Consider the following 27,427-nt stretch of genomic DNA (forward strand, 5'->3'; position numbering starts at 1 on the left):
CCGTTTTTTTCCTCAATCTGCCTGTTAGAATAGATTGTAACGGCATTTTGTTTAATTATTATCTCTTGATTATTTATTTAATAAATTTCGCAGCATACTGAGCAACTTTAATAATAATAATCTGAATTTTGAAATTTCTAAACTCTCGTTTTAAATATACATATATAGCTATTATTGGTACTTTTCCGTTTTGCCGGCGCAAGCGAAAAAGTCGCCAATAATGGTACAACCGATGCCAAACAGAATATTCTCGCTGGTAACCTTTTACGCCTCATTTTCAAAACATATTGCAGCTTTTTCTGATTGTTTCTTTCAATACTGGCATATAATTACATAGAATTTTTATCAGATAGTTCAGTTTTATGTCTAAGGCCATTTCGGTAGTTAAGTCAATTAGGATGCAATCACAGCGCTTACGCGAAGCCGAAAATATAGAAAAGGTAAAGTCAAGGTCATTAGAATTCACGAATTATAATGAGAATGCATTAGCGAATTAAAGCACTGCGGTTTTAAATTTCTGAGTAAGCTATTCGTACGAATTGAAATATTTCTTGCATTTAAACTTGTGTTCCAAATTAAGATTTAACTTGAAATTAATGTAGATAATTACTAAGAGCATTAGATTTTTGTGGAGTAGTTTACGTGAAATGAGATCGCTTGGGGTCACGTGATATGAACCCTCGAATCAGGATATTGAACCATGAAAGCATAGTAAATTCTTAAATTAATGCCTTTTTACAAATTTATTGTCTTTATTTATTGGCTTTTTATAAAATTTTAAGCGATATTAAAATGTTTATGCCTTCAAAAAAAGAATTCTTAGAACTAACATTTTTAAAATATTTTTTTATGTGTATACCGTATGTTGTCACCAATAAAGTCTGCTTGGTGAAATTTGCGCCGGCGAAACGGAAAAGTACCCTATTATTATATCACAATACAATCATTAGATCTCTCTTAAATGAAGTATACTACTAATAATTTTAATGGGATGAGTTTTTCAAATACGCGCCACTTAATGATTACGTCACTTAAGATACATAAAAAATTAAATAAGTAAATATTAGATAGAACACAAAACATAAAATTTGTGTCAGCTTACTTCTTGTTAGATATCTACGTTTAATTCCCCCATCATTGAAACTCCCCCCCTTAAACCTGTTCGGCGAAATGAGATGCTAGCAAGCAAATATCTGCATCCAAACGAACTTCTTTTTTTGCGATCGAAGCCATAAAAATTAATCCAATCAAACTTCATATGCCTTGTATAGCTGAAGACTACCGAATTTTACTATCAAGACGAACAAACGTAATTTGAAGAAAATAAGGTGTGTAATAGACATTGTTTACCAGTTTTCCAGTAAATCGAAAAAGAAATGGCTAACACTTTTACCGTTAAATATATATTAAAAAAAGTGGTATATATACTAATATTATACGGAGTAGTACAAATATTTAATTTCACTGCCGGCCATTGTAAAAACGCTCATTAGTTAAAATTCTGGTGTAAATTTTACAGGCAATAAACTTACACGTATTTACCATACCACTTTTATTGTTATCATGCTAATATTGCATAACAGGTACAATATTAGTATGATAACGATAAAAGTTTATTTCAAAAAATGCACGTGATATGAACCCTCGAATCAGGATATTGAACCATGAAAGCATAGTAAATTCTTAAATTAATGCCTTTTTACAAATTTATTGTCTTTATTTATTGGCTTTTTATAAAATTTTAAGCGATATTAAAATGTTTATGCCTTCAAAAAAAGAATTCTTAGAACTAACATTTTTAAAATATTTTTTTATGTGTATACCGTATGTTGTCACCAATAAAGTCTGCTTGGTGAAATTTGCGCCGGCGAAACGGAAAAGTACCCTATTATTATATCACAATACAATCATTAGATCTCTCTTAAATGAAGTATACTACTAATAATTTTAATGGGATGAGTTTTTCAAATACGCGCCACTTAATGATTACGTCACTTAAGATACATAAAAAATTAAATAAGTAAATATTAGATAGAACACAAAACATAAAATTTGTGTCAGCTTACTTCTTGTTAGATATCTACGTTTAATTCCCCCATCATTGAAACTCCCCCCCTTAAACCTGTTCGGCGAAATGAGATGCTAGCAAGCAAATATCTGCATCCAAACGAACTTCTTTTTTTGCGATCGAAGCCATAAAAATTAATCCAATCAAACTTCTGTAAATTCTTCTGAATGCCTGTAAAATTTACACCTTGTCCCGAAAGCGCTAATTTATCCGTCGCGAATGATAGATTGAAATTCATGCTTGACACATTGTCACAACAAAGCACAGTTTTAAGCACAACATCCGATAGAAGAAAAATGAATTGCTTGTTTTGATGTTCTGCAAAATAAATTTGATCCCAATCTCAAAAATTGGGGTAAAATCCTAGTATCCGGTGCAGCCTTGGCGCGACTTTGAAAATTATCGCCAAAACCAAAAATGATCAAAAGAACGTCTATATATATATTATACACACATAGTATATGTATATACACACATAGTACATATATTATATACATAGTATATAATATGTTTAACTACATATTTTCTTTGAATGAACTACTCATCGTATATGGCCCGTTTTTACTGCTCATCATAAAGTCGCCAAAATTAGTCAAATCCCGTGTGCACCGGATACTAGGATTAAACCAAAATTGGTATGACGAAGATTGCAGATTTTTTAATACACTTCTAAAACTACGCAGAGAATTTTATGTTAATTAGCCAGTTATTTATAATTTTACCCTTAAAAATAACCTAGGCTGGAGAAACAAGACGTATATTTTAACATCAAAGGTCAGTTATAAATACTAACTTACCAGTTCCTTGACAAAGGGTGCCAAAATAGAACCCACACGGGCCCACATCGAACATGTACCAATTGCAACATTCCTGACAACTGTCGGGAAGAGTTCGCTCGTGTATAGGTAAAGAATGCCAAAAGAACCCGATATACAAAATTTTCCAATCATGGCGAATGCCGTTGACAGCCATGAAATACCTAAAAAAATTAAATATATTAAAGTCATGAATTTAAGAATACTTAATGTAAATGTTAAATGGATCGAAATTCGATGTACTCCTCTCTTAGATTCTAGAACCTTAGAAAATGGTTGTTAACGTGAAAGAAACTGGTGGAAACGCTACTGAAAGCAGAAAGAGCGGAGCTGTTACTAAACTACTAGCAGGATAACAAGAATAAAGTACGTTCAAGGGCGAATGGGAATGGTCTGACCGGCGTGGCTAACTTGCGCAAAGGTATTTGCATTTTTTTTTTCAAAGTCTGGTGTGAATTTCCACCTTTCCTTACTTCCCCTCTCTTTTTTTGTTGTTGAGCTTTAAAATTTCTCTAGATATTTGGCTAAATCACAGTTGATGTATTACTTGATACTGTAGTTACCATTATGCTATTCAAGCAATTAAAAAAGAAAAATCCGAAAGTTTTCATATTTTATATTACGCCAAAAAGGGTGTTTTTTAACGTTTTATGTGTTATCTTTATTTATTAAACCACATAAAATTCTATTCAACAGTGATTTCACAAAATATTTTGAAACAGCATTTCTTTCCGATAAACAGTCTCGCGCGCTGAAGCTAAAAATATTTTATTCCGTATAGAGTTGCCACTGCTCGCTTTGAAATCGTTGAGCTTGTTAATCAAAAATTCGTTAAAGGTTTCCAAAATATGAAATAAATAATAAAACGAATTCGAAATTCAAAGTTCGAACTTGCAGGTGTCCATGTTCGGGTGGTGTGTGTATTATTATGGCAAAGCCTCGAGGGCTATCTGCCTAAGAGGACGGATGCCTTCGTGGAGGACTTTCTAAGGGAAACCGGCTCGTATACACGTTACACATGGGGAAACCCACTAAAACGCCCATGCAGCCAGCCCGTTCGCGGGATTCGAACCTCGGACCGAACTACCTGTGTTCAGCGATTTTACCGCTCGGCCGCTGGTGGGCCACGTTCGAGTAGAAGATTACATTATGTGAAGTCTGATGGTTCTAAGTACCGTCGTTTTTTTTCAAGTGCGAGAAACATTCATGCAGTCATGCAGATTCTTCATTATTTAGTTTCTTTAAATATAATTAATACAAGGCGATGTTTCTGGTGGCAAAATTTTAAAAAGTGATTCGCCGTTAATAGTGAAACGCCACAAAATACCGTTTTGAAACTAATAACCCTTCTGAGCTACCACCCCTTTGGGTTTAAAAAAAAGAAAATGAAAAGAAAAAGACCAATTTTATATTACCGATACAAACTATGACAAACAGTTTCTAGAATATACCAGATACGCACATGACACAAGCGTAGCCTGCTTGATGCCATTTTACTCTTTCCTTCATAAAACATCACCACTTTTATTTTGAATAATTGAATTTTATAAAATTCCTACACTTTTGTTTTACCGAATCAAAGCCATTCATGTTTGGCTCCAAAAGCCTTTGCTTAAACCTTACGCCCATAAACTGGAATCAAATTAAATCAAACATACATACATTAAAATTATGTTAGAATAATCAAATCACATTTATAAGTTCTTAATATAGTTTTTAGCCGTCTCATTTTTAAAGCTTAACTCTCTCATTTTAGGAACATTATAAAATGGCAGTTATCTTATAATCTGCGATGCCGTGACCGTTCCAGTCTGATGGTTTTGAAAGCGCAAGTCTTAACTAACACTTAACGCCCTCAAAATCACAGCTGAAAGTAAGCAACTACCACAGACAATAAAATACTGAACGTGTGTGTGTGTGATTATGGCAAAGCCTCGGGGGCTATCTGCCTAAGGGGAGGAATGTCTTCGTGGAGGACTTTTCAAGGGAAACTGGCTCGTATACACGTTACACATGGGGAAAACCACGAAAACGCCCATGCAGCCAGCCCGTTCGCGGGATTCGAACCTCGGACCGAACTACCAGTGTTTAGCGACTTTACCGCTCGGCCGCTGGTGGACCTAAAATACTGAACGAGACTTCCAAACGTTCAAGCCACAGTTTTAGAGTTCAAATCAAACAATCTAACTTTGCACAAGAGAAGTTTCGATTGTCTCGTTTTTGGGTTGAATGATTTCATTTGATTCATTATTAAACTGGAGCCAAAGACCTACGACAATTTCCTTAAAAAGGCCTCTCTGTAAGATGTGACATAGTTGCTTGGCGATGCTATAAGTTTTCTTTGCGAATTGGTTACCTGACAAGAGAGTTCGTTTACATAGGACGATTTTGCTCTAAAATTGCTCTAAGCCACTAAGACATTCAAAAAGGTTGCTTTAACCTTATTCATAGGATGATTTACTTGAAAAATTTGTTTCGAGATGTTGGGGTTGGAGAGAAAGTAATTTCAGCTTTTAAGTTTGAAATTGAATTCAATTTTTCTATACAAAAATTGAACTTTAATCAGCCAAAATACGTTCCATTCTGTTGGATGACCTTTTCCCTTCTTTCTGGTAACTTCATGATTCCATGCTGATAGAATTTCTGGTGTTAATAAACAAAAAACTTAACTAAGCACAATTAGAGGTTATTGTGTGGAGTCAGTAGCTTATTTCTGAAACAGAAAGAGCAACGCCTTCGCAGGGAATCGAACCACGGACCTCTGGAATACGATCCCAGCGTGCTGACCACTGCACTACGAAGGCATGCTAAGAAGGCGGGAGAAATACTTTATAATTATTATTGCTGAAATTTTTACCATTAAAGAAATTTTATAAACTTTGAAATAAACGATTTTAAGGTTTATGAAATAAACGATGATCCGATGATTTATAATTGTTATTACTGAAATTTTTACCATTTAAGAAGTTTTATAAACTTTGAAATAAACGATGATCCGATGGTGCAAGATCGGACTATACGAGAGATGGGAATTATTTCCCAAACGATCTCCAACAATTTCGCACATGTTGCTAAAGATGTGTGAGACCTCGCATTGTTGTGGTGGAACGCGATTCCTTTGCGATTTGCCAATTTTGGCCTTTTCTCTTTGATTACGTCCTATAGTCTCATAAGCTGTTGACAGTAAGCATCTCAGTTGATCGCTTGGTTGCTTGAAAACAGCTCAAAATATAAAACGCGTCTGTAATCCCACCAAATTGACAGATGATCTTCTGCAGTTTCGCTTTCTATTTGATTTGTCTGATTCATCATGTTTGGATCATGTTCTTTTCGAGGTAATGTTATTGTAGACGATCCATTTTTCATCCCCAATGATAATTCAAGAAAGGGTCTACTACATTGCGTTTGAAATACGCATCCCAAACATTGATTCGTTGTGTTACGTGAATTTCTTTCAATTCGTGTGGAACTCAAATATCGAACATCTTAACGAATCCAAGACATCTTATGTAATTTTCAATTCCTGTGTGGGATACATTTAACCTTTTTGCATCTCTTACAGTTATATGACGATTAGTTTCATGTATAGCTTGAATTCTGTCATCATCAACTTAAGAAGGTCGGTGAGAACGTTAGTCATTGAAAAATCTCGTGAACGAAGTTTTTTAAAGCAATTCCAACGCATGCGCTGTAAGAAGATGTCAACATCATTAACTTCCCATATTTCTTTGTGAGCCTCATCTGCTTTCTTACCTTTATGAGCATAAAAAAGGGAAATATCTCGAAAATGTTTATTTTTGTACTCCATGTTAAAACTGTAAATAAACTAAATAAAAATACACGAAATTTGTTTTTGTAGTAATCTAAAAGTGTCAGCTGCCAAATCTAAAAAGAATAAAAATATCAAATTGATATAAGAGTAACAAAACGAACATAACGCTACCTTAAATTAAGATAAAATAACACGCCGAGGAATTTAGTGGGCTTTGGTTGACTATAGGTCAGACAAGTGAGCAGTAATAACAATAACAACCTATTTGCGCAAACCGAAATTACTTTCTTGTCAACCCAGTATATCATCTCCAGAATGGATTACACATGATTTAATTCGCAATAATAAAAGAAGGCGTTATCTATGTTGTTGCGAAGCTTAGTTCAGGGTTGCCACGCTACCTGGAAAACCGGGAGAACCGGGAAAAGTCAGGGAATTCGAAAATTGACCAAAAAATTCAGGGAAAAGTCAGGGAATTTAAGTATTTTTGTCAAAATCTGGAAAAGTCAGGGAAGTTCATACAATGATCCCGCCAAAAAAAGCGATTTTTGCGCCGACGTCGGAAGAGATAACTTTTTTGGCGAATTGCGTATCACGTGAGTGTCATTCGGGCAGCTGGCATAGAGCAATTTTCACAGCTCCAATTTGATTCTCTTTTAGAAAGGCAAAGCAAGTTTCCCGCAACTTTTGGTTTCCAGTATTCTCGAGAATCGCATGTGCAGTGCATGAACTAAAGAAAGTACCTGTTCTCGTATAAAACAAAATGGGCTTAATCTTAGTATACGGTACCATGGAGGTTAGAATCAAAGAATATGTATTGTAAAGAAGGAAAACCTCTCTGCAACAGACGTGGCTCCGTTCCATCATAGAGGGAAACAGCTGTGCATGCGTGATATATCTGCTGCCAAAGCTCGAAACCGGTGTGGAAGTTCGAAGGTCACGTTATCAAGAGTTCATTAAATGAATATCCTTTAAAATTTCTTTAACCACTTGCGCTAAAAAGACGTGCCACGCACGTCGAGATGTTTTTGTCTCAAACTGCGAGCGACGTGAACACCACGTCGGTAAGCATTTATCGCAAAAATGAAAATAACATGGTGCACACGTCGCCTAACAACGAGATTGTTTATTTCTCGAGTTACAGCTCTGGATTGCACTCGCAGATGCGGAGCGGCGTAAATGAGACACTTTACCGCTTGCTATATTGTAGCGCACGGCACCGCAACCGTGAAGTTCTTAGCGCAAGTGGTTAAACTCTAAAGGAAAAGAAAATATTTTTTGGCGCAAGTAAATTAATTCATGGGTTAGTAATTTTCAGGGGGGGGGGAAAAACTACGAAAATCCGTTTTTAAAATTATTGCGAAAAATCTAAGAAGAAACGTCCTTTGATAAAACCTTTCTTCTTGGATTTTTCGCAATAATTTAAAAACGGATTTTCGTAGCTTTCTTTTTGTCAAAGAACGTTTCTCAATTTCCGGTACACATCGCGGAGAGGGAAATTCTGGCCGCCAGGTTCCGTCGCCAAATCCCTTGGCATATTTTCCCTCCGCATTCTAGCGGCATAATAGCATTTTACTTGTATGGAACTTTTCTTCTTTACATAGACCAAAGAATTAGAGATTCTTTGCATAGACGTTCTTTGGTTAGAATAATCTCCATGTATGGTACAATGGGATTTGGCGACATGATGATGCGCAGTAAACGGGTCATTTTGGTCTTGGCGACAATTTTCAAAATCGTGCCAAAGCCTTACCGTATACTAGAATTTTACCGCAAAATCTTTTTAAACTTTTTTTTTTTTTTTGTTTTTAATAAATACCTTGCCATTTTGCAGTAAAATAAAAAAATAGTAATCTGTCATCTAGGCTAATCATGTAATATAACTATATTCGCTAAAATATCGTTGATTATTCTAATTCAATTTTTAAGTAATTATCGTTATTTTTATGTTATTCATATAATTTAATGATGCTTCTTCCCTCTAAATTTATTTATTATTAGTAAATAATATTTCCAAATTTCAGGAAATTTTCTCTGGCATAATCTTGAAATTAATTCTAGCAGTATGCTGACATACGATCACGAAATTTAATGCACATATTTTTTCCTTATGTATGCTGCGAAATAAATATAAAATACCTCAATTTATAAAAATAGATTTCTTTCTTTCGTTTAGCTGCAGAATGTCTGCAAAAAAAGCCTCATTTTATTCCAGATTGGGAAGATTCTAATCTCAATCTTCAATGGAGAAAACAACAACTATTATAATTATACTTGTGTTTTCAAGTGTTAAGGTGCTTTTTAAGAACATACTTCACACAAATTAAATTTACCTAAAATCTAACCTAACTATTTAGCATTGCGTTGTGATTTATAAGGGCCGGATTAGCCTCGTGTTGAACTGGTGATGATCATGAGTAATAATTAACTAAAACATACATTTGTTATCCAATTTATATATCTTAAATTTTATTAAGTTTCTTAAGTGGAAAAGTAAACAAAATTATCAAACAAAGTATACCAAGAATAATTAAGAATAAATGTCTTCTGGGATTTATTGAATAATTAAGTGAATTTGCTACACAATACAAGTAATACCATAATTAATTTACCTCTTAGCGTAGCCAAAGTACATTATGCGGATAGACTGGAATTTTCTCGAAACACACCTGGAAAACCTGGAAAGTCAGGGAATTTCATTCTCCTGTTTGAGTGGCAACCCTGTTAGTTTCTCTAGATTGGCAACTAATCCGCTATTTTGCCAAGTTTAAAATGTAAACAAACATGTCCGGCATCGCAAAATTCATTAGGCTTAGCTGCGCTTAAACAACTTTTAAATTGTTGATAATTCTAAAAATATTGCATAGAGATTTACTAAAGGCATAAACACCTTAACCGGAAGATAAGAACAACATAATTCAATCATTTCTAAAGCAAAAAATGTACAATTTACAAACATATAAGAGTAAAGAAACTGAGATCACTGAGCCGGGTAACAGAGTGGATATATATAAATATATTTATATCAGAAATGTCACAGATTCCGAATCTTTTAAATCCGAACAGATGTGCTGCAGAGTCTCTGGAAAAGTACTCTTCTGGAATAACTTCATAGTTTGAAATTTCAATAAAATTTGCAACATGATTTGTTTCAGCATTACGGTAGAAATTTTTATTTAGCTCATTGAGGTAGTTCTTAAAGTAATCAATCTTTAAGGCTTTATATGCAGATTCTTGTTTCTGTGAGACGAAAGGACTCAGGTAATAATAATAAGAAATTTATTTTTCAGATTTGTAACTTGTGCTTCTTTTCGATAGTGTCTTTAGTCGCCAATCTAAAGATACTTTGCTAATAGTGTATAGCAGATGCCAACCAATTACTCCAGCTAAACATAACCTGTGCTAAAGCGAGACGCTTCGAAACTTATTTTTTGGAAATATCGCCAATTTGATTAAAATTCGCCAATTTCTGCCAACGGGGGGGGGGAGGGCAAAGATTGTCGTCAAAGCCCGATAGAAGGTTATATACCTATATTTCTGGTTCTACTCAACTTATATCTACAATTTCAATATCTATCCACTAGGAATTTAAGAATTGATAATGTAACATAAGAAATAAATGTATACAAATACTCTAAAGATCATAGTTTTAAAATTAAGTAGAATATACAATAAATAAGGAAAAACTGCAATAGAAAGTTCTTGTTGCTTATCTGTGCGGCAAGGGAGCATTCAAAATCACAGCAAGCCGGAAGTCCTCTAAGAGATTAGTGTTTAGTGTTGAGGGGTGAAAAACCCTCGAACTGTTCCGGGGTGTTCCTCAAAATTGGCGCGGAACTGCACAGTTAGTGCGGAGAGATTTAATCTTGTACTACCAATGGTGATATTCTGGTGTCTCGACTACTTATACCTGCACCTGCATAACAGTGCAAAATAGTTTAAAAATTATTATGAATAAATCAAGTAAATACGTAAGAAAATTTGGAATAACATAAACGCATCAAAAATACTTTTAGTTTTTAACATGCAAAGCATTTTAATTTATTTGCGAAATCTGAACCTACTGAAATCCACACTTCTGGAAACAGCATTTGCAAAAAGCTAATCTAAAAAAATCTAATGCGTACACTGCATGACTTCCTTGTACGGAATATTAAATTATACTCATTTTTTCTTGCATGTTATTTAAACCTATTGGATTGAATAAAATCTTCTTCGCCGATAGCGCATAAACTTCAATAGAATAAACGCACTCTTTAAAATTCACTATATTTGTTATTCACTATATCTAGGCGCTAGGTTCACTTAATAGTGTTATATTTCAATCATATTATAACTCAGAATGCATATAAATTTATACATTTGAAGAATTAGCTAATCGTTGCCACATGCTTTATTCAAATACCATAATAAATCTAGAACGATGTATAAAAGAAATTAAGCAAACAAGCAAACAAACAAACAAACAAACAAACGAACCAAAAAAAAAAAAAATGTTTTTAACAGACGATTCAGTATTTTTCATTCAATTAATTCAGTTCTCACTTCGCGACAAGGCAAAAATACATAAAAACTCAAAATATCTGTATTAAAACTTAAAACTTATTTCCTCGATTAATTTCCAGAATGGATAAGGTATAATTTAATTCGCAATAATAAAAGAAGGCATTTTCTTTGTTGTTGCGAAGCTTAGTTTCTCCAGATTGGCAACAAATTCCCTATATTGCCGAGTTTAAAATGTAAACAAACATGTCTGCCATCGCAAACTCAATTAGGCTTAGCTGCATTTAAACAACTTATGCACAACTTACAAACATATAAGAGTAAAGAAACTGAGATCACTGAGCCGATTAACAGAGAGGATATATATATATATATATACATATGTATACATATATTTATATACGTTTGGTGCGGCCGATTGTAATCATAATACGAGGTGCACATCTACATGTTATAGCAGTCCTATATTCAAATTTTCAATGTTCTGAGGCTACTCGTGTTTGAGTTATGCGAGAATCATACGTACGTACGTACAGACTCCACGAAAAATTCTCTTCAGAATTCATTTTAAATCAGTTTCATAATTTTTTTTTTTGGGGGGGGGGAAATCTTTTATTCTGTCCTTACGTACAGATGTCACGCAGAAATATCTTTAAATTGCATTCGATAGCTGTCAAAATGGATATTTTCTTTGAAATATGCCTGAAAATTTTCGTGATTACAATACCTCCTTTTTACTTCATACAAGGAAGTAAAAAATGCATGTTACACATGTACTTTATGTTAAAACCATAAAACAATTTGCAAGGTTATTTTTTGGCTTGTATGCCACATAATTTTAAGCTGTTCGAGAGTATAAAGAAGGAACAGAACATGTTTCATCGAAAATTATTATCTTAATTAGTTATATCTTACTTTCTGGGACGGCTATAATAGCTGCGCATGCACAGCCTCCAACCAGCATGAAAAAGGTCAGCGTTGGTCTTCTGCCCCATTTCTTTATACCAAAGAACACAGACGCGTATGCTGGAATCTCTAGTGCTCCGGCAAGGAAGAAATTCAAATACGGATTTCCAGCAAGGTCATTAGTGTTGTAAGATAAACCATAGTACATAAAGGCATTTACTATCCTGGAAAAAAAAAAAAAAAAAAAAAAAAAAAAAAATACAATGATTCTTAAATGTATATTGCTGCTTGCGTACAAGTTCGTAATAGATTGAATTCCGATAATAGATTATTAAAAATCTATTTTTATCAAAAGAAATATATCGGAACTCGGAATACCAGAACTTTTCACAGAAATATTCGTACAAGTGTTCACAGTATCACACAGTATAATCAGTAGTACCTGCAGTACAACCTTAATTATCCGAACTTCAAACTGCAGTACTACCTTAATTATCCGAACTTCGACTATCCGAATCCCTTTCAGAATTTCAATATTTTTCAGAATCATCTGAAGAAGAGAGAGAAATGAGAAAATGGAAAAAAGAAGCTAGAGAAAAGGAAAGGAAAGAGACAGGAGAAAATGAAGATGATGTGTTACCTGAGGAATTAAGAATCATTCTTTTGAAAATTCCTGGATGTTCAAAAGTTAGTGCTTAGGATGCAGTAGAATGAATGGTTTGTGATTTTTCAGACCCCGGGTTTCAAATCCTAAATGATGATGAACTTATTGAAAGTGTGAGAGAAGAAAGTGTCGAAGAAGAAGATGACCTTAATAGTGAAGTTAAAACACAAACGGGACCATCAGCTAGTGAAGCGTCTTCCAGCCTTGAAACTGCGTTGAAGTGGATGAAGCGTCAGCCCGAGTGTGACCACATGCATTATCGAGCGGATGCGCGACTTGGCTACTCGAAAACGGAGGAAGACAGTCAAACAGCTTGCTTTGACCGAGATGTTCAGAAAGTAATGACTTTCAGCCCTTGTAAGTACTGTACAGTACGCTATATAACATATACGTAAAAGTCTTCCCTTTCCATTTTAATTATTTAAAACATCCTTTCTTTAAAAACAGTTTTTTTCTCCTATTTTTAACATATACATACAATAATTAATTAAAGTGTACGTAGACCCTTTCTTCGGAAAATTCCATTTATCCGAATTTTTGATTATCCGAATAGGGTCCGGTCCAAGTGGTTCGGATAATTGGAGTTGTACTATACTAAGAACGTTAAACACAACGCAATGCAAAGCGCATTTAAAGAGAAAGCTAACTCGGATTTATCTCAGTTCACGCGGAATTAAAATTCGCAACAATAATAAATAAACGACTTCGGCCTTAAATAATTTTCAACCGGTCAAGCAATACGAGAGCGGAATCACGGTTACAGCTAACATAGTGGTCAATTACGTTTATTCAGTTGCAATGCTTATTACGGTGATACAGGGCCAGACCAAAATGTCACTAAATTTGGCTACAAAATGAGTTGCCAAAGTTCGCCTGAAGAAAAGTTTCTGCGAAGTATGTATTATATGAGATGGGTTGAAAGTGTTTTTGTTTAATTCATTCGCTCAAAAAAATCGTGATCAAAATTAGAAAATTTCACTTTCTACACGTATTAGCGATATTTAGTTTCGATCCACATTCTGGCAAAAATGTCTCGTCTGACGCGTGTAATTGCTTGTATGATTTTTTTCCTAGAATCTCTAGATCTGAAAATATACTCATATTACTCACCTTAGTTACTACTTTCATATTCACCAATAAATTGAAATCTTGTGTTTTATTGAACCATTAGCGATACGTTTTAATTACAGTAGTATGGAACTTCTTTTTCAGTGCTTCTGTATTAACTTTCCACAACATTACCATCTTTTTTAACCTATAATAAAGATACACTAGGCACTTCAAGGCCATTTCTTCCTCTAAACCATGTCTGATAACCATGGCAACGATTGCTGCGGTAAAAAAGTCGAATGTTCTAATTAACTGAAATCTCCTAATTCCTTCTGCACGGTAATGACAGCACACGTTACGAAGGTAAATGAGCGGAGAGTTGCTAAGACGTTGAAATGCCTATTTTAAAGTAACAGACTATGCTGAGTGTCTCTGCTGATTTTGTAAGATAATAGGTTGTACTGTAGAGTCTCTCTTTCTGGGAGCATTCACAATAAACCCTACGTAGAAGACTAAGCAGCAAATTCTCGCTATATCTTTGAAGAACAGATACTACAGAAGAAGGTTTAAATAACGTTTTTATTTGAACTAACGTAGCAGGATGCACGCACTCGGTGCTCACAATTATGGCTGAACTAAAATAAAATAAAATAAAAATCTGAAAGGTTTCAGATTTTAAATTACGTCTGAAGGGACTTTTTTTAACATTTTGTCTGTTACCTTTATATATTATACAGTCAAAAGTCGTTAATTCGGACACCCATAATCCGGAATGATCTATAATCCGGACCTCAAAGCTAAAAACTTTCTGCGCATGCGCCGCGTTCACACATGCGCATAGGCGTTCACGCGTGCGCGTAAGACCTTTTACGACTGCGCATATGCATGTGCGCAAGTGCAGAATACGTTTTCGCGTACGCGTTTTATGTATAACGGCCGGTATAAGCTAAAATTATCTAATTATCTATTTCAGTTAATGTTGATGATTGCGTTGTTCTTTAATCTTCGAATTGGATCCGGCTTATTATTTTTTGCAGACTGTAAGAGCAATACTATAAAAGTAAACTTGAACTTTCGATTATGTCAAATAGAATTTCCGATTCTGGAGCTCCCAAAGGATCGTACAAAACGAAAGTATGTTTCGATGTCCATCAAACAAAAAGTGGAATTGCTGCAAAAAATGGATAAAGACATGAAGAATGTGACAGAGAGGTTAGTGAAAACGAAAAAATTTCGATTGACAAGTTAGTCGGTATTCTCGGCACAGCAATTAACGGGACTTGAACAGCGGAACTTTGTAACTGAACAAAAAATTATGTCTGTTTATAAAATTAAAGAGAAAGTATTATCACATGAAATGAAGCAACTTACATTGAAAGAAATGTTTATTAAAGTAAACAAATAAATATTAAGCTTTTTTTTTTTGTAAATTTTGATACCTTTTAGATCATAATTGTTCTTTATTTCATAAATTACGGTTTCATATTTTTAATTTTAGAATTTCTGCATGCTATCTTACGAGATTTAAACTGATGATCTATAATCCGGAAAAATCGATAATCCGGAATCGCCGAAGTCCCGACGAGTCCGGATTAACGACTTTTGACTGTATATCACGTTCTTCGCACTTAAACCACAAAATTCAGTTCAACAGTAATATAGCAAAATAGTTTTAAATTCAGCATATCTTTAGAATTTCCGATACAGCGTCTCGCGCGCTGGAGATAAAAATGTTTTTTCTGTACAACGTTGCCATGGCTCGCTTTCAAATCGTTGACTTTGATACTAAAAATTTCGTTAAAGTTTTACAAAACAGGAAATCGATCATAAAACAAATTCCAAATTTCAAATTGGGTCTTCCACATGCCCATATTCGTAGGAGGATGACGTCATACAAAATTCGATGGCTCTAGGTACCGTTGTTTTATCGCAATGCGAGAAATAGGCATACATTTATGCAGATTTTTCATTATTTAATTTCTTCAAATATAATGCAAGACTCTAACATGTGGTGGCAACAATTTGAAAAGTGAAACGTACATTTATAGTGAACCAACGCAAAATCGCAAAACGAAATCAATAGTCCTTCAGGGACACCAACTAGAGAGCTGTTTCAAATGTGCAGTATAAACTCAGTACTGACTCCGCTACTGCTCCTCACGAGCTCTTAAAACGTAGCTTAAATACTGCTTCTGAACACACGTAGATTTTCCATACTACGTCATTAAAATTTACATTTTGGCAAGAAACTGTAATCAGGAGGGAAAGGAAAGTCGAACTAAAAATAATTGGTTAGAATAAACTAAGGTCTTTACAATATGTAAAGAGTTTTTAAAGTTTTTATCATAGTGCAGATACTTACCAAAGGTAAATCATATTGAGCACTCTGCATCTCATTTTAGGACTTCTGAAAAGATCGAAAACAGTGCTTCGATCTTGTCCAGGCTGAAAAAAGACAAAATAAAATTTAAACATACTAATTTGATATAATTAAAATAAATAAAAGACCATGTCAAAGGCTAACGCAACTATAAGCAACGTGATTAGGCGTAATGTGAGTACATTATAAAGAGTACAGCTCCGAAGGTTATATAGAACCTACTTCAGCTGCGGAAGTGAAAATGGCAAAAATAGAAGCATGTGCCTACGTGAGTAACATGAAGAGAATTTCGAGAGCTTTCGTTTTCTATATGATTCCTTTTTTCTATTATGGGTTTATGGTTTTCTCATCTTTAATATGAATACGAGCTAGTTTTCCTTAGAAAGTCCTGTACCAAGGCATCTCTCCCCTTAAGTTGTAGTTCTTATGTGCATTGCCATTGAGATAACTTACCCTAACTTACCCTCCTTCCTGTATTAGCGCTTTCGAAAAAAAAATTCATATAAAACATTATTTGGCGTTGGTGACATTTCCCGGTTGCAAACTTTTCAGGAAATTTTTTGTAAATCATAGGCTGCGAAATTTCACGATTTACTTTGTAATGGTATCGCAATTTTTTTAACTAAGAACATTACTCCAATTGAGATTTAAATAATTTAAATCTCGAAATTAAAAAAAAATTTAAATTCAAATTTTTTAATTTAGAGATTTAACTACTCCAATTTTTATCGAGCATATTATAAAATATGCATTTTTGTAATACATAAATTATAAATTACATTATTATATCCCTCTTTAGAAATAAAGATTGTAGGGTTTATATTTATTTTAACTAACATTTATTTTAAGCTATCTTTCTTGTCAAGCCTTTACTTTCCCCTGGAATTGCCAATGCCAGAGTATGTAAATTTTAGTAGAACGCGCAAAGTATTCAAATTTTCAGCGGAAGTATTTTTGAGTTAAATAGAAGGAAAACGAGTTTGTAGGTGTGCTTTCTTGATTCACGAGAGTGAAGGTTGCTAGGTAGAAATTTAAGAACCGCGCGTTTCGGCCTGTGAGCCTACTTCGGCAGTTAGTTGAATCTTTCAACTTCTTATTCAGAAAGTTTGCTGAAATCTCAGCTGTATCTTAGAACGCAGTTAAGTTAGTCACGTTTATAGAGCCTCGTAGGTAGTGACCTTGCTATTTATTCATCCTGATTACTTATTTTTAGTTGTACTTTTCGATTTTTAGTTAACCGCCGGGTCGGCGTATTTTGTGAGCGTCAAGTGAACGCATCAGTAACTTCTAAAGTGGAATAAAAAGGGAGTTAAACCCTTCTTAAGAGTTTGTGTAATTTCCGGTTCATAGCAGTAACTACTACTGTTGCGGGCAAGTTGGGGCCACGCAACACCACATTGGCGCCCGAACACTTTTCGAACTGAAATGGCCGAAAACTGGATGGAAGCTCCTGTACAAGTCCAACAACAAGAAATGGCGACTCAATTAGAAGGATTTGGATGCCTGGTCCAGACGATGAGAGCATCAATGAAGCCAAACGTCAATTTCGACGGAAAAAATTCGGTGGCGATATTCTTAGAAGGTCTCGAAAATCATTTCCAGCTATACCCTGTGCCTGAAAGACAAAAATTTGCCATTGCCACGTCTGCACTAAGAGGACAGGCCTCACTATGGTAGAAGAATATAGGTAAATTTTTATTAGGGGAATCGGAGGCCAAACATATACCTTTGAAAATTTCAAAAAATCATTATTAAAGGCCTTCCCCATAATGAAAGGCCGAGCAAAGCTAGAAGCCGAACTGTTTTTTATCCCTTCTTAAGAGCTTGTGTAATTTCCAGTTCATAGCAGTTGGGGCCACGCAACACCACATTGGCGCCCGAACACTTTTCGAACCCTTTTTGGGGCCACGCAACACCACAAGATTAAAAAAATCATCCAGTGGCTTGTACTTTGTTTTAGAATCGTTCCATTTGTTAAGCAACGCATCGCTTGAATTTGGAAGATGAACTGAAGATTTTCCTCCTTTTGAAAGACCAACACATATGAGAGCTGTCAGTTTGCCATTTCTCAGAAGTTCTCCAATGGTAATGAATTAAGAGCAACAACAAAACGATAAGAATATAAAGAATAAGCAGGCATTTCTAGTTTTTTTTTCTTTTCTTTTCTTTTTTTTTTTTTCTTCTTAAAGCTGAAAAATCCTTGATTTTACATTTTATGATGAAGTTCTCAAACAGTTCTCTGTTTGTGTAACTTAATTTATGTAAAGACAGTCCTGGATAAGAAAGAAACTAATTTGAGAGTTTTTAATGTTAATTCATATTAAATTGGAACTTACATAAGTACAGACCTGAATCAGTTAATTTCTGATGCGCACATTTAAATTGCTGTGTGATTTCCTTTTTCGTCTACCTTACGAACATTTGTCTAGTTTTATAATGCATGATTTTACTGCTTCATTAGCAATAATCAAACATTCTCTTGATGTGAATCAAATTTTTAAGTTCCTCTTTTGCCTGTCGATACCTCTAGCTTATAATACGTTTTAAACACGAGCTTTCGGTAGATGTTTTTGCATACATCATTCAGTGAATCAGCTTTCATTTGCTTGAAAAGCTGACACATAACTGCTTGTGTCGACTAATCAAAAACAAAATGCTTCACTTCTATGTTGTTTTATGGAAGAAATCAAAACGTTTCTTGTGCACTGATTTAGTAAACGATTCCTTTGATAAAGATTTGTTTAGAAACATTATCTTGTGCATACTCAGTGACTCAGCGTCTTCTCTGACAGCAATCGCAGGACAAAACAATAGGAGTCCGTTGGCAAAGGCACTTGATTATACGTCTTTGGCCCCCATGCATCTAAGATGCATGAGAATGGAGCATGAAAGAAACAAAAAAGTTGAATTGCAAAAAGACGGAACGGTAACTACCTCTTTACGATAACTACATCGAAACTGGAAAATGGAATGAAAAATGACCACATTAAGAAAATAAGATGCTGTATGTCAACTGCATCAACTCTCTAGCCTACCAATACTGTATAGGTTTTATTCCTTTAACGAGGAACATTTTAGCAAATGATCTCTGTCCATCTCAAAATTATGGTTGCACAAAGGATTATCATATATACCAATGCGCTGCAGATGTTTAGTGGGGCCATCATGTTCGTTCTCCAAAGGAAATGGTGCAACTGCGAGGGATCTGTGACAATCCGGGAAATCGAATCTCTCCACTTCTTAATTTTTTAAGTAATTTTATAGAGTCATTAGGTTATTTCGAAGCGGGAGACTTGAAAAATGAGCAACGCTCTCGTTGGGAGTCGAACCACGGACCTCTGGAATACGCGCCCAGCTTGCAGACCACTACACTACGAAGGCATGCTAATAAGGCGGGAGAAATACCTTTTATACTTCCCCTTTTAAAGGGCGACTTGGGTTTTTAGGGGACCCAATCGCCAAATTCTGGGTGTGTGGAGAATCATCATCCACCACCATTTTAGTTCTGCGCCACTGTAGAGACATTAGGTTATTTTAAGCAGGAGAGATGAAAAATGAGCAATGCCCTTTCTGAGAATCGAACCACGGACTTTTCGAATACGCACCGAGCACTAAGGCATGCTAAGAAGGCGGGAGAAATACCTTATAACATGTACCCGTTAGAGTTGGAGGATTCGCTCCGGAACTGATTCAAAGAATTGATTCCTTGGTCTTGTTTACAGTTCACGAGTGTTCTTATTGGAAGCATGTGAGCAATAGAGATATGCTGTATTCACGAACTGAATCTCTGAGTGTGCAAGCATTCGAGAACAAAGAGCGAAGCCCTTTTAGAGTTTAACCACTGAGAGTTCTTGTTGGAAGCACGCCAGGAAAGTTAGACTCGTATTTTAGTAGATAAGAGAATGTTTATTCTTCTGTGTTAAAAGTGAATTGAATTTTTATTATTTTCCAAAACTTTGAAAAAATTTTCACCCCAGAATTTTGTTGTTAGTTCTGTGTAGAGAAGTGTGGCATGGGGACATTTGAATTAACATGAATCTAAACGTGTACAGATTCTACCAACTTTGAGCCAGATTGGGACAGAATTGGGCAGCCTTATACTGTTGCCAATAAATTGTGAAAAAGCTTTGTCAGTGACAGCCCAACAAATCTTTTCAAAACTTTGCCAACGATTCGTTTCTCTCGAATGATGAATTCATGGACCTGATTTAGCTACATTCATATTATGAAGATTACTCGCAACAATAAAAATAATCTTACTTTTTGCTCCGTCAACATTTTCAAATCTTTGATTGCGTATTTTAATTCCTGGCCATTCAATTTAGCTCCTTCGATCAGTATTTTTTCGAGCTGTTTGACCTTTCCTTGTATCAGCAGCCACCGAGGAGATTCAGGAATAAACCTGAAATGATAAAATTTCGCGAAGATAAGGAGTGATCCAAAATTATGTGTACATTCATTAAATACTAATTATTAAAAAAACTATTTAAGATGACATTAACTGCACCTTTTTATCTGAAATTGCAATATCTACATTGAGTAATCATAAAAGCATTTAGGAATTCTCTCCTTTTTCCTTTCGCTGGTGGCAGACGGTTTGGCAACAATATAGTTTCCCAAATATGGGCATGGTTAAATTTCTTTGCTGTGAACTGCGTCTTTGCATTCAGCGCCAATATAACTGCGTCATCACTCCTCCCTTCCTGTTTCATGGGGGAAAGCTCTATGAACTAACCCTTCTCATCTGAGTCTTGCAATATGCATGTTCTCGCCTACAAATAGGCATTCTGGCCTATCGGATGAGCTATGGTTCGATTGTAAACAAAGATGCATTAAAAAGAGCAGCATTAGGGAAATTAAAATATGCTTTAGAGTCTGATTGCTTAATATTTTTTAAATAATCATTTAAAAATTTGTTTGAAAACAAATATTACGGTCACTCAACTTTACAAAAACTATACCTAATCGACCTTTCACTCATATTGGTCCAAACAGTAATTCTAAGGAATTGGAACTTACAAACTCCGTAACAAGTATTCTAAAACTGTGACCATACTTGGAATATTATCCAGTATACCCACGTAGCGTGTTATTTTAATATATAACACACCGTGTGCTTGGTAAGAATCTGTACATTGTTTGTCAGATCTGTAAATGCAATGAGATCGTCACAATTTTGTTTCCATGTTGAGTGATGTCTTTTAATTAATTATTCAAGGCACTGAAAATGTAGTAAATATCTAAAGCGTTTGATGCAATTTTAATCAATGCTTACATTCTGAAAATATAAGATATATCCTTGTTCAAAGGACATTACAGTGCTGAAAGTTAAAAGGACATTTGCCTTCTAAAGGGGCAGTAAGCCAAACATTTTGAGCAACTAGGTGTACAAAAAAATGGCAAAAGCTATCATACTGTTTTTCAAGTAACTTAAATGTATTTTAAAAAGGAGGTGAAAAGCTAAGACAGTGCATGGAATGCAAAGATAATGGACACGAGACAAGCGATTGAAACTATCAGTATTTTCTTTCCATTAGAAATGATTTTCGTTGTTTATCATCTACAGCATATTGTTATAAATTTCTGTGGATATATAAATGAATTTGATTGCATTGTTGTTTTTATACATTACTGTATTATCGTGCATTGGTTTATGTCATTCAGGGTTCATAGCCACATTTTAGTTAAAAAAATAAGCACCTATAAGCACTTTTCAAGCACATTTTAAGGAAAAAAATAAGCACCTGTCTAATTATATTATACACAACTGCATAACCTTAAAAGAAAAATTAGACTTGCAATTTAAAATATGAGCAATGCAATATTTATTAAGAGAATACACCATTACCTCAACCATGGAAAACAATTAACTTTTTTTTTTTAAATTTAAAATGACAATTCAATTTACAGAATTAGTTTACAATGAGAGGAAAAAAACTATGCAGAACTAAACTAAATTACAAGATTTAATGATGAAATTTCAGTTCAAAATATAGAAAATAAATAACAATAAGCCATATTAATTGTATTCGGTTGGCACCTAATAATAAATACAATTTATTTTTCCACTCATATTAATATTTAAATAATTTAACTTAAATCAAAATTCCGAACATTTTCTAAATTTTCATTGCATAACAGTTTTGCCTTAACATATATTCCAAGTAAAGTAAAACAGAGGAACATTTCTGCAATCAGGACACGGGAAATTGCTTCATGCAGTCATCTTTTAACAGTAAAAGCTTAACTAACCCGCACACGCGGAAATTGCCGAATATTCCGTATAGTCGAGCGTAACTGGAAAAAGAGGAGGGGGGGAGATTGTAGTGGTTCTTTAGATTTCTCGGCTAAATAAATGATTTTGACACTTCGATATGTGCATCATATAAAAATAGACCAACGGAACTGAGAAATATTCTGCTTAGAAAGCACAGTAAAACTCTTTTAAGTGTTCATAAATAAATCTCAGACTGAACATCAAAATTAATTATCTCTGCAAAATACCGCAAACGGTATTGCGCAATACATGCGGCGTAATTCTTCCATACGTGATATTACGCAATCGGAATGAACAGCTGCCGGTATTCGGAGAATAAAGAACTAAATAAAGGAAAAGAAAGAGACTTACTAATCTGGGGTGTTTTTTATTCTAATTTTGAACAGACTGCTTTAAATTTCCGAAATAGAATCATTCTTCGCTTGGGTTGGGTAGACTGCAAAACTTTTAGTCCTATTCAATCCAGATTGGACAATTACCCAAAAAAGAAAAAAAAAAAAAAAAAAAAAATCCGCTGCTTCAATATTAGAGATTTTGCGGTGAAGGGGAGAACCTCCGTACTGTATAATGTATTGGGATTAAAAAAAATATTTTGACTATTCGATACTTTCTATTTATTTAAGCTATTCTGAATATTATTCCTTAGATAGCTAATCTGTATAAAAATACACCCATTTTTGGAGGTTTATCTACACTTCAGCAGCTACTGCAACTATATTGTATAGTTTAATATAATAGTTTAATAATTTTAATAAACATATATCATAATAAACACGAATATGAACTGACCACGCGGAACGAGAATGCAAATTATTAAGATCTTGATAGAAATTCAAACGAGTGTAGTATTTGGGTGGGGGGAAAAGAATACCGAATGTACCGGAATTTTCTACTGTTTTCGCAATTCTTTGACCAATAGAACGACGTGCACCCATCTGTACTCTCGCGCACACCAGACGTTACGTTAATGCAGAGAAAGGGGGAAAAGCTATTTCCGGGAGTATGATTCACCATCCGACGTTCCATATAAAGAAGAAAAGTTGTTTATTTAGTACGGAGGAAAAATGCGCGTTCATTAAAAAAAGCACAAAATAAGCACTAAAAACAAAAAAATAAGGGCTTTAAAGAAAAAGTAAGCATCTATAAGAGCCTTTATAATTTATTTTCAAATATAAGGACTTATAAGCACTTGTAAGGACCGCTATGAACCCTGTCATTGCTTATTTATTTGCTGCCGTTAAGATTATAATTTCAGGCTTTATTTGGCATTTCAGGTCGCGTGTTTTGTATATAAATGATTATTTCTTATATAGAAATGGAGATATTCTAATTCTGAGTCCTATAACTTTAAACTGTAAAAGTGTTTCAAGCAGAACGCGAGATATACGCAAATAGGCTCCTCAAACGTCTTATTGATTTTTTCCCCAAAGATTCCAAATTTTCGTACATCATAACACTCATGCCCAGGATTAAACTATACAAATACGATTCCGAGAAATGGACAAATATTTTAAACATGATACTGAAAGAACCTAGAATTGTGAAGATATAACAGTCAGTTGTGTATGCGTTTTTTGTGGATTTCAAGTGTTCCAAAGAATAAATGGAGTTAATAAATTTACTTCACGATTTTGACATAGAGGATCTGATTCAACTTTCCTACGAAATGCTTGATCTAATATATTTCCCGATTAATTTTCATCACACAAGGAAATTTTTTCATAAAGCGAAGATAGAGGATGACCATTATGTAGCTCACAGTTGCAAAAATAGAGAGTCTGTAAACCCAGGCTCGTAGTGAAATGCCAATTCATGCGAAACTCAAAAAAAGTGGAAATTGACTTTATCGTGCTTCTCCAGTGTGAAGATTTCCCAATCAAGAGACTGAATGTTCTTGAGGATAAGGTACCTACAACTGGTCAAAGTTGTTCAATTGCTAAAACTAAAGATCTTGCTCGTGATGTCAAAACGCTCCCCCCCCGAAAAAAGACTAACTTTGAAAAATCGAACATTGAAGCGGGGGGGGGGACTAATAAAAAATATTACCGACGGGGGACAAGGAAGGCGGTTGGACTTCTTTCAAGAAACCGGTCAAGCTGCTTCCTCTCTCAGATGATATTCCGGCTTCGGATCATCCAGTCTCAAACCAGTTTGATTCTTTGAAAGTTGCTAATCTAGATGCCCTGTACCAAAATTTCTTCTCTGATCTGAAGGAAATCAAGACCAGATGGAAGTGGATACAACAGCTGATTCTGTTACTACTCTACTCAGCCTACGAAAGAACGGTTGCCTCCGGTCATCTGCTCAAGTCCGGAAGTAACGTGGAAATTAAACAGAAATCTTTCCAGGCAAGAAAACCTACACGGTTACTTCGCTACAATCACAAGAAGTGAAATCAGTGTTACGTTTTCCTCGAACTCTATGCGGGACAGGGTGTTAGTTTACTTTATGAAAATGGAGTATTTTGCTTCCAATACCTTCAGAAAAATCCGGAATCCCCAATTAAAGGGGCTATTAGAGGACTTCCTACTGACACTGATCTTGATCAAATCCTAAAGGATCTTAAAGAAAAGGATTTTAGAATTTTCGCGTTAAGAAACTTGTCCAGCTCTGTTGGAAGAAAACCGGAGTCCCTGAGCTACGACCTGTGGCTGCTCCGAAGCAATTCTTGGAAGTGGGAAGACAGATTTTTCATCTCAAAAATTTCTGTAGAAGGTACAAGGTACTCTGTAGTAGGTTTCCCAAGATGTGCTTTCGGTGCCAGAGGTTCAGCTATGGGCAGATCGGATTCAGTAATAAGCCAATATGTTACAAGTGCGCTCAGGATTATCAACTTACACTTGCAAACTTCTGAAGAATGAAAAGCCAAAATGGGCGAGATGGGGCACTGATCATTTTGGCTTCCTTAAAATCCTGTCCTATCCGGAATCCTTAAAATCCAAGTCTAAAACTCAACATCCCAGAAAGAAATTGACTTTTTTTCCCAATGGCAGATTGTGAACAGTTGCAGTGTAACACAGCCTATTAATCTATACAAGACCAGATGTTGTGGCCTCTTTATTATGGACGCACTAAATAGGTGGGCCACCATCGCCTCCTATGATGGGACGGACAATTATAACCATGCCTTCTCCGGTATTCGAACCCAGGCCCTTCGGTATCGCAGTCAGGCTTCTCTAACCACTGTACCATCTGGGCAGCTTAAGAACTTGACTTTAATTTAGCCAAATAAATGACAATCCGCTGTTACTGCCTAAAAAAAAAAAAAAAAAAAAAAAAAAAAAAACGGAATACGATTGCGCATGAACTGGTCGAAATGAGTGTCGACGCCGTTAAGGAACTGTTTACCGACTCTCGATTTAAAAAGCTGAAAATTGCATTTAGCTTGGTGCAGTTACTTTTAAAAAGACCAATGAACTGATTTTAACAACTGGTTTAACGCAGAACGATGATTCGTTAGAAGCGATTTCATCTTTTCCTACTGATTGGTCACTGACGATATCTTCGCTAAGACTGAAGTCAACCCAGAATAGTTCATACACCGCAAATCAGCTCAGCTCCTTAAGATTTTCTAATTCGAAGTTTCAAATGATGAACAGCAAACTCAAATGTTCATAGGTCTCACCTTTATTTAGATTTCGAGACTGCCGAAAAATGATTAGTTCAAGAACATTCAGTTTAAGGCCCCTGTTTGGGACTAACTGAAAATTAACGCCAAACAGATCACTAGAAAGAGCTGCTTAAAAGAAGGTGTTGAATGGCAATATAATAAGCAAGTATCCGAGCCGAATTAGTTAGTTTTTCGCTGTGAAATTTAGGGATTCAAAGGAACTTTAACCCTTGTGAGAGATTTTTTTTATAATGGACGATATTTCTCGTGCTTTAAGAGGGAATTGCTTCATATCCGCTTGTCCTTGGGTTGTTCGCAACTTTTTAATATGCTGTGTAAAGTTAATCAATTTGAAAGTAAACTAACAGTTTCTCTCTGTTTATCTGAAGTTATTTTTTAAAATAAGATAGATAAACAGATATCAATAAAGCCGAAGCCCGAAATACTATTAATGCGAGGGGTAGCTAGTTTGAACATATATAGCTTTAACATATGCAAAATCAAAAATAACTTCATATTTTTTGTTGATAGTGTTTTTGTTATTAGTGTTCAAAGCGTATAATCGTTATTTAAGGGTATCCTGAGTACTGAGATTATAATAGAATTCAAAAACTACATATTATTAACCAGATTATAATATGATTCATAAACTAGAAATTTCATGACCTAAACTAGTGTATACATAAAAACGGCAGATTGAATATAGTGAACTCTCGATTAACTAAGTCATTCGAGGGACGATAGCCACGTTTAACTCAAAATCATGGTTCATTAAAGGACAGATAATGAAAGGAAGAAGAAATAACCTATATTGAAATTAATATTAAAATACTTGTGACGTTTCATTTTCTTTGCTAACGTAAAGTGTACGAAATTTAAAAGACGACAAGTGAATTATCACTATGTCTTGTAAGCACCACAGAGACAGAAGAAGGGTGCAAAGGACCCTTTTATTATACTATTTTATTGAACTTTTATTAGAAGTCACTACTTTTGCTTACTAAAGCCAACAATTATGCTTTAAATCAAAGATAATGGGTTGACTAAAACTAAGAAAAGTAAGTTAGCCTAACGGCTGCACACTTAGCAAACGCGCAGGCTAGCTCTGACCAAGAGTAATGGCGAGAATAACGCAAAGTCGCAGACAACTACTCTCAAGGAAATCGACTTAGCAACGTCGCCTTCAGCAGGTAGGCAACGTTGATTATCCTTTGATGAACCATGATTTTGAGTTAAACGTGGCTATCATCCCTCGAATGACTCTAGTTAATCGAGAGTTCACTATATTCAATCTGCCGTTTTTATGTATATATAGTCAAAAGTCGTTAATTAGGACACCCATAATCCGGACCTCAAAGCTAAAACCTTTCTGCGCATGCGCC

At 34.9% G+C, this 27,427-nt stretch overlaps 1 protein-coding gene across 7 annotated transcripts in view; it reads right to left on the reverse strand.

Annotated features, from left to right (window-relative positions):
- LOC118191981 (organic cation transporter protein-like) overlaps positions 1 to 27,427 on the reverse strand; it is a 92,674-nt gene that overhangs the window by 15,896 nt on the left and 49,351 nt on the right. For 6 of the 7 annotated variants that reach the window (XM_035362856.2, XM_035362854.2, XM_035362859.2 and 3 more), the window contains 4 exons: positions 20,419 to 20,560; positions 16,141 to 16,223; positions 12,074 to 12,288; positions 2,866 to 3,047 (listed from right to left, as the gene is read on the reverse strand). In XM_035362856.2, the coding sequence (XP_035218747.2) occupies positions 2,866 to 3,047; positions 12,074 to 12,288; positions 16,141 to 16,223; positions 20,419 to 20,560 (622 nt within the window). The remainder of the gene's footprint in view (positions 1 to 2,865; positions 3,048 to 12,073; positions 12,289 to 16,140; positions 16,224 to 20,418; positions 20,561 to 27,427) is intronic. The other variant, XM_035362858.2, reaches the window with a different exon arrangement.

This window comes from Stegodyphus dumicola, chromosome 9 (assembly GCF_044657685.1).
Source record: "Stegodyphus dumicola isolate Sdum_Otavi_A_Nest chromosome 9, ASM4465768v1".
In the NCBI taxonomy this organism is placed as follows: Eukaryota; Metazoa; Arthropoda; class Arachnida; order Araneae; family Eresidae; genus Stegodyphus; species Stegodyphus dumicola.